Here is a 12,184-nt window from a genome sequence, read left to right on the forward strand (position 1 = left end):
GACCGCAAAGGGTTAATAGTTGTCTTACCTGAGTTGTTGCCCTTGTTTTGATGTGGTCTCCCTTCTGTTTTTTTTGTTTTCTCCCCCCTTCCTTTCTAGTTTAAATGCTTCTGGACCTCCTCAAGGATCCTTTCTCCGAGTAGATTGGTTCCCTTTCTGTTTAAGTGCAGTCCGTCCCACCTATATAGATAGTCCTTGTTGTAGAATGTGCTCCAATGTTCAAGAAAGCTGAAGCCTTCCTGTGTGCACCACGATTTCAGCCATGCATTTTGATTTTGTATTTCCAGCTGTCCATATGGTCCTTTGCAAGGTGCCGGCAGTATCCCAGAAAATACCACAGTTTTGGTCTAGTCTTTTAATTTCCTTCCTAGCTCTCTGAATTTGTTTTGCAGGGATCTTGGCCTGTCTCTTCCAATGTTGTTTGTACCGATGTGGACGACTACTACCAGGTCGTCTCCTGTTCGTTCTAGGAGCCTGTCCACATTCTCAGTGATGTGCTTGACAGAGGCTCCTGGAAGGCAGCACACTGTTGTAGTAAGGGGGTCTAAACTGCGAAATGAACTTGCTGTGTTTTTCAATATGGAGTCCCCAACAATCATGACCTCCCTTCTTTTTGCTGCCTGGCCAGCACTGTTTATAGGGTCCTGGATGTTGTTTCTTTTCATTCACTTGGTGTTTGTTTTGTTCATCTAAATGTTGAAGTGGCTCAAATTTGTTGGATGTCTGGATTTCTGGTGGTTGTGTTTGACGAAGTTTCTTTTTTTCCATGCTTCTGCCTATCTGAACCCAGCTGTTTCGACTCTCTTCCGTCTCCCTGGTGGCTTTCAGTCTGCTAGGGGTGCAGACTTCCATGTATTGTGGGTGTGTCAGCTCCTCAAGTTCCTGTTGCTGTCTCATTTCCTCCAGCTCCTTTTCTAGCAGGCTTAATCGCTGAATCAAGTCCTGGATCGTGCGGCACTTTACACAAACTTGGTTGACCTCTGTTGGGTTTTCTCGGATTTCCCACATCATGCAGTTGTCACAGATTACCTGCATGATGTGGGAAATCCGATATGACCTGCGACAATTAATTTTTTTAACGATAAATGCTTTCATTAACAACCTCATCGACTCAATTTCAAAGCATTAACGAATTGACTTAACACATTTTGTTTGAAAATCACTTGCTACTAAAGCTCTCGTTACTATACCACGAGCTTGATACAATAACACTGGGATCTATGAGGAAACACATTTCAATGCTGCTTTCCAAAGGCAAACTCTACATTGGACCACCAACAGGTTCATTCATATTCACTGAAGTTCCTTCTGCCTGTTCAGAACAAAATATAAAATCTCAAAAAAAATACAAGACGACACTTTTTTTTCAGAGACCCCTAGTGACAGCAAAGTCATCCTGGCACGGGTATAAGCCAGAACACAAAAATGCTGTTGTGCCTGCCTGTAAACGGAGTGAGCGTTTGTTCTTAATCCTCACTGTCAGGGAAGAGCAGCTTCTCCTAGCCAGTGCTTCACTGCTTTTTCTGCAATGCTTGGTTAAAAATCAATTAGAAGTATGAAATTCGGTAAAAGCGGAGTCATTCAGATTGTCTCTGAAACTGGAAAAGGACTGAACTCTCCATTGTTTACTTTTAGTTAAAGGGATGCCTTAAAATTAGTTAAAATCCTGTTTCAAAACATGTTTCAGCCACCCACAACTCAAAAACTGTGAGGTGTCTAAACATGCCGTTCAACACAGAAACAGTCCTCTAACAAAATGCAAACCTTTTGGCAATCCGAAGTGAAAACAATGTTAAATTAAAAGTGATATTAAGGTTTTAAAAATGTAATCTGGGCATGCACAGTTTATTCAACTGTATTTTAAAATTCCAAAACACAACCATCCCTGTCAGTTATCAGTCTCAGAACTAAATGAAATAGATGATAACACTGTGAGCTTTGTCAGAATGTATAAAACAATCTGCATTGCATTGAATACAGATTCATGTGCTATTTCACTACAAGCTGTATTTCATGTGCTCAGTTATGAAACAGCGTCCCCTCTCCATTGAGCATGAGTAAGCTTCAAAATGCTTCTAATTCATGTTTATTCTGATAATATGCATTGTACAGAAACATAATAAATGTGACTTCAATATTAGAACAGTTTAAGAGTTCTTAATCTATGCAACCAAGGTAGTCTGAATACAAACTCTGGACATGGGAAAGTATATGCTATGTACGTTGTTGTTATTGTATTATGCTATGTACGTTGTTGTTGTTGTATTTTGAGGATCTATTTGCAAGCTTTTAATCAGAACTAAACTAGTAAACTGCTGCCTGAGCCTTGTGTGCTGTGTTTATTATTTAATATCTCACTCTTCAGGTGTACACCAATAAACATGAATTACAATGAAACTACCAGCACTAACATCATGTCATGCACATCTTGCACTATCATCACGTCTTGCACATGCTGCACTCTCATCACGTCTTGCGCATGTTGCACTCTCATCACGTCTTGCGCATGTTGCACTCTCATCACGTCATGCGCATGTTGCACTCTCATCACGTCATGCGCATGTTGCACTCTCATCACGTCATGCGCATGTTGCACTCTCATCACGTCATGCGCATGTTGCACTCTCATTACTTCTTGCGCATGTTGCACTCATCACGTCTTGCGCATGTTGCACTCACATCACGTCATGCGCATGTTGCACTCACATCACGTCATGCGCATGTTGCACTCATCACGTCTTGCGCATGTTGCACTCTCATCACGTCTTGCGCATGTTGCACTCTCATCACGTCTTGCGCATGTTGCACTCTCATCACGTCATGCGCATGTTGCACTCTCATCACGTCATGCGCATGTTGCACTCTCATCACGTCTTGCGCATGTTGCACTCATCACGTCTTGCGCATGTTGCACTCACATCACGTCAAGCGCATGTTGCACTCACATCACGTCATGCGCATGTTGCACTCATCACGTCTTGCGCATGTTGCACTCACATCACGTCTTGCGCATGTTGCACTCATCACGTCATGCGCATGTTGCACTCTCATCACGTTATGCGCATGTTGCACTCTTATCATGTCATGCGCATGTTGTACTCTCATCACGTCATGCACATGTTGCACTATCATCATGTTATGCACATGTTACACTATGTTTTTTTATCGTCGACACAACTGTACTTGCAGAATAAGAAGATGTAGCATGTTGATTTAAACCCCATTATAAATAATATTAATTGTGCTTCATTCAGCTCTTGGCTTGAGCCCCATCTAGTTAATAAATAAATAAGCCAGCTGTAATAAAATAAAATGGGGGAGGGGGAACCTTAAAGCACAGTTGTTAGTGTTGCAGGGGGGGACCTTTAGGGACAAGCAAAAAAAGATCCTGTGGTGGAAGGGACATGGGTTTTGTTCGCGATCGTCTGCAAAAAAACTAGAGTCTCCGTGTATAGCAGTTAAGTGAGCCGTCTGAGGCATTATACTTTGCTTTGATTCATTGTATTATTCAGGTTTGGGAATATATGGACATCGAGTGAGTTTATGTTGTGTAAAATGAGTCTTTATTTAGTTGAAAACTTGTATGCAGCTGTGACTGTGCCAATAAACCGAGAGAGTCGTGAATTTCCTTTTGATGCCTTTGAACCTTCATTACTTCTACGAAGTCTCTGGGTCGGGTTAAAGAACAGGGACACCTTAAGCCGACAACGCATAGTACTACCAGAAACAGCGACTCCAGACCATACAGGCTACAAAGAAATAAAGGTTCCGATGTAATACTAATAATAATGATCAGACTTGACTTCATCCCGATATAGAGGTAAACTAAGTGTTACATACATACGCACGTAAAGACAGGCGGACAGACACCTCTATGTCATCAGTAACGATCATGAATAATGTGTGCTAATCAGGCAGTGCAGTTCAAACACAAAGCAAAATCAGGTGGGCTCCTGAGTGGCGCATCCGGTAAAGGAGTGCAGGATGCGCCCTATAGCCTGGAGGTTACCGGTTTGAGTCCAGGCTATTGCACTGCCGACCGTGGACGGGAGTTCCCAGGTTTTTATAGTACAGCAATATTAACATTCTACCTAGTACTTCAGAACAGCAGTGTACTGGGTATTTTACACAATAGAAAAATATGAATTACGCATGATATTTAAACTTAATGCGTAAAGAGCATGCTAAGCATATGCTTTCTGTACTTCGGTGGTTCCTGGCATCTCAGTGGTCAATTGTGAATATACTGCAAGCAGTACCTAGAGAATGGATCATACAAATACTGGGACAAATAATTGTAGCCAGCCTGGGAATTGCCAGAACAACGTGACCAAGAGGTCCGGGTTGTCAACTGAATGTAAATCAATATAATAAATACAATCTTCTGTGTTTGGAGAGCCGGGATGCTTTATATTGCTACAGCAAAGCGATCAGTAAGGAATACACTATTCTTGTTTGTTTATTTGCATTCAATCAATCAATCAATCAATCAAATTTATATTGAATATAGCACCCCATATACACGGAGAGAGTCTCAGGGCGCTTTACATAGTCAGCAAAGGAAGAAGCAAAAAACAAACACTATAAAATCTGCAAAAAAAAAATTACAAAAACAGAAAAAAACAATATACTACAATAAGAATTTTAACTAAACACCTGATCAAACAAAAATGTTTTTATATGTGTTTTAAAAAGGGGAAGAGAGTGGATGCTTCTAATGTCCCTAGGTAGGGAGTTCCAGTGTGGGTGCTAGATGTCTAAAAGAATGCGATCCATACGTGGCAGTTCAAACAGACGGGACACTAAGTAGGTCAGCCTCCGCAGACTGCAGGATCTGACTAGGAACATAATGGAGAATGAGATCAGAAAGATAGGAGGGTGTCAGACCATGTAATGTTTTAAATGTAAGCATTACATGGCCTGGCACCCTCCTGCATTAGTGCAGTATCAGAACAGATTTTTTTTAAATATTAGAAATATATAGTATGTGCATGCAGGCCTTTTGCTAAGTATATCTATTATTTATTAAAAACGAATATTTAACTACTTTCTGTTTGTGCTCTTCCCTAATCATCAAGAAACAAATTAAAGTCAAGGATATACTTTTCTGATTTTTGGGTATTTTTATGTGTGCATGTTTGTTAAAAAAACTGTGACTATTATTTATGATAAGTTTCCATATTTAAACATCTAGAATCTACTTAAAGACCCTAAATAACACAGCTTTGAGAAGTGCTTCAGAGTGTCAGTGTCCCCTCCCATGCACTGCAGTGACCAGCTGCCCATGCTCACTGCTGGACAGCAGCTCAGCCAGCTTTACTCTGTTGCCATCTGCTGGCTTGCAAAAGGGACAAACTAAGCAAAAGCTATTGATTAAACATACATTTTCAGAGCCTTTTACAGTCTGAATATTGCAATAACAAACACTCTTCATATCATTCTAGTTTTAAAGTGAAGTTTGTAACAGTCTGATGTCAGGCTTTCCAGAAAAATCAAACCAAACCTAGGCTCCACCAAAGAAGCTATATCTTGCCAGATCCCTGTTTCAGAAAGTTTTGTCGTTGGTCTAAACCCTGCACAAGCCTGCTGTTTCAGCATTCGAAAAACCAGGGCTTACTCCTCCAGAGCCAGACCAGGAACAGGCCTTATCTACTCTCCCCCATCTGGGAAGCAGTGAATCACTGATGTGGAAGGAGGGCTGACACCCCCCCGACGCTGACCCAGCTCCCAAGAGAGTTGTTTTCAGCACAGTTATATATATTGCTTCCTTGGTAAAGAAAACATACACAAAAGACAAAGAATGACCCAGGATGTGCACCCTGAGAACATGGCATGGAAACAGAGAACTTCTTCACTCTATGTAGTACCAGGATATCATGTTTTAAAATGAAAATCCACATTTGTTATAAGATGTGTTTATTTAAAAGCTGCACATTCAAGACGTAAGTATCTTATGAAAGTAACAGAACAGAACAGCATATTTATAGAATTATTGTGTTAACTACAATTACTGTGAGGCCAGGTGAGTTTGTAACCATGACACACAAATCAGTTGAGAGACAGGCTGCTAACCTACTTTCAAACAGTAGACTGATAATATTGCGGCACTTACCTATGTTTTTGTAGTAAATGGGAACAAAGACGTTGACAGCCCGCTCTACCCCAAGCAGCCCAACACACAGGACCACCAGCCCCTGCAGCAGCACGCTCCCCTTCGGCCACATATAGGGAACCAGCAGCTTCACCTTCTTTCCAAAATTCTGCCACGTTGACTGGCTCCTGCTGCCGTCACCCAACAGGGGCTGAAGGTAAAGAAGGACGGTCAGCGACACTATCATCCGCTAGCTGCTTTGTGGAATACATTCTGATCCGTCTGTTATGATTCTTGTAAATCCATTACAACAAATACTGTATGTTAGTCACATACATAACCCTTCATAGCTATAATGTATTTTCATTTAGAGCTACCAGAAATGTCTTTATCAAGTATCAAGGGAACTGGACAAGGATTTCTTTAGATACACGTGCAAATGTATGGTATACGTGCAAACGTACGTACCAACAGACATCTCCTTAAATCATCTGATTTTATCATTAAAGGATAAACATGATACCAAATGAGCATCTCTCTCCGCAGGCCTCCCAGATTACCTGCCCGTGCTCCAGGTCGCGTTCGTCTTCATTGATCAGCAGCATGTAGGGTCTCTTAGGCAGCCCTGGAGCCCGGAGTCCCAGACTGAACAGCAGTGCTGTGCAGACATAGCGCAGCAGCCACAGCCCAAACTGCACCTGGACAAGAGTGGTAAAGTTACAGCATCAACATTCAAACACAGGGTGACCCTGGAGAAGAGTGGCAAAGTTACAGCATCCACATTCAAACACAGGGTGACCCTGGAGAAGAGTGGCAAAGTTACAGCATCCACATTCAAACACAGGGTGACCCTGGAGAAGAGTGGCAAAGTTACAGCATCCACATTCAAACACAGGGTAACCCTGGAGAAGAGTGGCAAAGTTACAGCATCAACATTCAAACACAGGGTGACCCTGGAGAAGAGTGGCAAAGTTACAGCATCAACATTCAAACACAGGGTGACCCTGGAGAAGAGTGGCAAAGTTACAGCATCCACATTCAAACACAGGGTGACCCTGGAGAAGAGTGGCAAAGTTACAGCATCCACATTCAAACACAGGGTGACCCTGGAGAAGAGTGGCAAAGTTACAGCATCCACATTCAAACACAGGGTGACCCTGGAGAAGAGTGGCAAAGTTACAGCATCCACATTCAAACACAGGGTGACCCTGGAGAAGAGTGGCAAAGTTACAGCATCAACATTCAAACACAGGGTGACCCTGGAGAAGAGTGGCAAAGTTACAGCATCAACATTCAAACACAGGGTGACCCTGGAGAAGAGTGGCAAAGTTACAGCATCAACATTCAAACACAGGGTGACCCTGGAGAAGAGTGGCAAAGTTACAGCATCAACATTCAAACACAGGGTAACGTGGGATAACATCAAAAACTATTTTCTGCAATCGGAGTAGGGATGTTAGTGTAGACTCAAGAGTTTAAACGTTTTGAACATTGTTCTTTTCATTGTTAACATCCTGACAACTTTTTTACATGTATAACTTTAAAGTCTGTTTCAAAGCTCTTTTGAAAATGTCCGCTCTAGTGCACTGGGGTTTGAGATCTGTCCTCTAAATCACTGCAGGAAGAATAAAAAAAAAAAAAAAAAAAAAAAAAAAGTGCTCTGGCTTTTCTGTTCCATACCACATCATGGATCGTTATTGCTGTCTCACCTGTTTGACAATGTGGGCAATAATCTTTATACTATCAGTGCACTAGAGCAGACATTTTGAAAAGAGCTTTGAAACAGACTTTAAAGTTATGTGTAAAAAGTTGTCAGGATGTTAACGATGAAAAAGAAAAAATAAAGGTATGTTATTGAAACTGTTGAAGCAGCACGTAGGGATGTGTATCGCTCAGTTGTAGCAGCACGTCAGCTGAGCACAGTTGAATTATGTACAGATAATTCACACGTGCAACAGCAATCGTTTTGACGCAAGGAAGACTAGCGATGTTCCAGTGGAAAAGGACATTAAAACATCAAAGGACTGTGAGTTTAAAAAAAGGCAAGATACACAAATGATCTCATGAAACTGGCTAGTTAGCAGAGTGAGAAAGACTATAAATATCTAAGCAAAATTGAACATTTTGCGCTCCACATCGAATGCTAAACAAGGTGCTGTCACTCTACTAAGCAAAGCTGCAACTCCGGGACTCTGCCTGAAAACGGAATCAAGACGGGACTCTGCCTGAAAACGGACCCAAGAAGAGGAAGCAAGCTGCAAGCGAGTCAAAAACCACAAGCAACGAGACTGAGGCCTGGCTAAAGGACTGCCGTAAAACTTACACAGACAAACCAGTCTGGGTCTGCTGTACACCTAAAACCACAGTATCCAAAAGAAACTGTGCCCTGCTACCTGCGTGGCTAAAACATTCAGCGAAGAGGACAGAGCGGACGGGCATTGTTGTGGATCCTATAGAGAGGACTGAAGACATTGTTGCAGCTGTTTTTTTATTCTATTGAGAATTGAAAGCTTTGTTGCTGAGTTTGATCCAATGTAGGTTTGAAGACTTTGTTGCGGAGAGGAGAGTTATTGTACTGGACACTTCAACAGATTGAGTCTCCAAGCCAGCAAACCAAAAGTCTAAGCTTCAAGGAACTGGTGAGTATAATTCCAGTTGCATTTTCCTTTCATGGAACTAAATTAATTAATTGTAACACATTCATACAGAATTGTACTGTTTATTGTTTAGTTTGCACACTTTGTGTGTGAAATAACTTTTAGTGAAACTTGATGAAGTAACCATAAGTACTCTACCTCATATTTTTGTAAGAATAATTTCTTTAAAAGTAAACTTGCCATATGCTTCATCTAAATACCAGTAATAAGCTTTATGTGATATATTCTAAGATTGTCTGCATCATCTCAGTTGAGGCTGTGTGCTTGGATGTGGGCGTGTGTGTGTGTGAGCAAGCAAGCTACATCACAGCCTGCTTGCTTGCTCTAGTGCTGCTGGTGTGTGAGGAGACAGACGGTGTCATATTTCAATTGCCTGCTAGTCAAATTAGGGCAGTGAGTTTTTGAATTGTGTTTTGTGCTTAGAGACTAAGACATTTACTTTCTGACTTTTCTGATTTCTGTTTATTAGTTGTGTGCTTAATAAAATACTACTATTGATTAACCATTCCTTGTGTCTGCGCATGAATGTGTGTTCATAGTAAATCCTCGATCTTGGTAAAACATCAATTAAATATTATTAATAAGAGAACTAATCAACCCAGATAAACATTAAATTATCAATTATTGAATTGTTCCTACAACTGGCTTCTCCAAACCACCAGTGAAGCAGAGTTTCCATGACTCTGCAATTTTCTAGGAGTGTGTTAGTCAGTCAACACTGACTCAGCAAAACTAGACTGTACTTGAACTGAACTGTTTGTGCAAGTCATGCTGAGCTTGTACTGATCAGTGATTGCAGTGCTGTGCTGTACCAACTCGGAACACGTAGGAATGCTATCTGTTAATGTAGATTGGGGGTATGAATGCATACATTCCAGATTGAGATGAACTATTACTGTCTCTGTGGTGTGTCTAACTGGAGCTCTCCTGTACTGCATTCGTCTCCCTGGTTTCTAATAAACTGTGTATCGCTTCCAGAAACTTAAGAAGCTGCTCCACTGACAGCGCAGGGTAGGTTAGAAGTCACTGGAAAAAAAAACATGTCCAATGACATTATGTATAATACAAATGTGGACTGAAGCCGAGGCGTATAGTGAAAAAAAATTGTCCCTGAGTGGGGATATAATGTCTGACAGGGGATTATATTGTCCCAGAGGGTCCCTAGGGTTCCACTAAATCCAAAATATCCAGCGACCCCATATCTGTTTTATCAACCTTGAAAGGCAGCTTCATCTGCTTTCCGTTTCCAGATGGCAACAAAGAACGCTCTGCAGCTCAGGTCTATGTGTCTGGGATGGAGGGATTGCCGAAAGCTGGGGAAGATGTTTTCATTCAAACTTTGTTTTTAATGTCTTCTCAAAAAAAACAGAAAAAGAGCTTCTGACATTTGTGTTTCTTTCAGTGGCGTGGCATGAGCCCTTAGAGAGCCATTGCTATGAATATGTACTGTTGTTATGAATGATTGCTGTGTCTCTATACCGTTGCGATATTATATAACTGCGACTCCTGGTGAAATGCTGGGTGACGCACACTTTGTGGCTCGAATGAACTGACAAAAGAATAATAAACAAAAACGAAAAGAGAAAGTAAAAACACAAAAAGTTTATTATTTGTGTTCTCTGTATTCATTTGTGTTAATTATTCTTCTCTCTCATTCTCTCTCTCCTGTTTCTTTGAGCCTGCATGTTCACTGCAAGGATTCGTCACTTGTTGACTTTCGACACCGCTCGCTAGCGCATGTGTTTTTCGAAGTCGGATGTGCAGTTGAAAGAAAATTTCATAATTTTGAATTAAGTGCTCGTTCGTTTCGTGGAGACAATGGCATTGAGCAAACCCTCCACAAGAAAAAAACAAAAGTATGAGGCTTTAAACCAGACTGGGAGGAAGAGTTTACTTTCACTGAAAACAGTAGTAAACCTGTGTCTCATCTGCAACAAATCACTTACACACTTGTAGCCTGTACAAGGCGAGCAACGTCAAACGTCATTACGAAACACAAATCACAACACGTTTTCAGATGAATATCCTCCTGGATCAGACTTAAAGAAGCTGATTTAACGACTCAAGCAAGCAAGCATGGAATATCGTTCGTGGCAAACAATGAATGAATCTTTTTATAAAATTGGAGTGTTGGCACTAGACTAGATAATGCATGTTTACATGTTATATTGAAAGTCTAAAATTAATATTATATTTACATATCTTATGTCTCGTCATGAGCAGGTACTGTAATCCCTTTCAAAATAAATGTGAATTTGTCATCCACAAAGCTCAACAGTACCTAATACATGCAGCAGTCATACAAAAAAAAAAAATGCATCTTTTTTTTTAAACCCAGCTTTTGGATTGTCAAGGGAAGAGCTTGTCAAAAAGAATCCTTACAAAAATGTGTCATTTTATGTGGTGCTTTTGGTGAAATCAGGGCATTTACTGTATTTTGCTTCATAATAACTGAATATATTTTATTTAAAGTGTGTAATACATACAGTATAAACTGAAATAATGGAAAAACACCAGTATGTCACATATAAAGTTTAATATGCTTTAGATCTACAGTACAATACAAATTACACAGAACCTGTGCAGGCTCTGCAATGTTCTATCCCTTGTTTTTGTGTAGTTTGCTGCCATCAAGAGACAGCCTAACTCCAGTACTGCACAACAGTGCTAGTATTTAAAATGTCTTGCTCTCAAACATCTCATGTTCACAGTACGTGTCTTGCAGCTCTCGACCATATGGAAATTTTGGTATGCGGCTCATAGGGTCAGGAAGTTTGGCCACCCATGCAATATTGTATGAATATATTTTCTGTTGTTATGAATGATAGCTGTGTATCTATACCATTGCTATAGTGTTGCTAGGTATCATTGTTATGTGCTTTGTGCAAACTAAAATATGTCACATGATGGTGTTTTACCGAATCACAAGACATATTTTAAAAGCGAGGTTTAATAAATTAATATATATTACAGAACATTTTGGAATTGAGCCCTGTCTGTGGCCTGGCACATGGCTAATTCCAGCTCAAGACTATGATGTCCATGACTTTTGTTACACAAATAAATACAAGACATACCTTTTGCTGTGTAGTTTCTAGGGACCACCACCAGAGGGGGCTCATCCATGACATGAAGCTCAGGTTCTCTGCAGCAAAGGCCAAAGCCCAGAAGAGCAGCAGCACTGTGCTGTGGCCCCGGGTTCGATCCCGAACCAGCACCCGGGTCCTCTCCTGCCTCAGCAGGACCAGAGAACAGGCCCAACCCAGCACTGACAGACACCCATACAAGATGGTGTAGCCAGGCACCACACTGCGGCCCACAGCCTGCAACAACATCCCCCCGAAGAACTGCAACAAGAGCATGGCGGACAGGCAGCACTGCAGGGTGTACAGCTTCGAACGAGGGATGTATTTGGGCTCCATTGCCGTGCCATACT

General features: G+C 41.2%; 1 protein-coding gene across 1 annotated transcript in view; it reads right to left on the reverse strand.

The window, feature by feature from the left end:
- The window catches only part of LOC131736718 (ATP-binding cassette sub-family B member 6-like), a gene marked incomplete at its 5' end in the record, with an annotated part of 29,018 nt that extends 16,839 nt beyond the window's left edge, over positions 1-12,179 (reverse strand). The window contains 3 exons of the mRNA XM_059021959.1: positions 6,113-6,302; positions 6,652-6,789; positions 11,826-12,179. Of these exons, the coding sequence (XP_058877942.1) occupies positions 6,113-6,302; positions 6,652-6,789; positions 11,826-12,179 (682 nt within the window). The remainder of the gene's footprint in view (positions 1-6,112; positions 6,303-6,651; positions 6,790-11,825) is intronic.
- Positions 12,180-12,184: the final 5 nt, after the last annotated feature.

The sequence above is a fragment of the Acipenser ruthenus genome, unplaced genomic scaffold, assembly GCF_902713425.1.
Source record: "Acipenser ruthenus unplaced genomic scaffold, fAciRut3.2 maternal haplotype, whole genome shotgun sequence".
Classification (NCBI taxonomy): Eukaryota; Metazoa; Chordata; class Actinopteri; order Acipenseriformes; family Acipenseridae; genus Acipenser; species Acipenser ruthenus.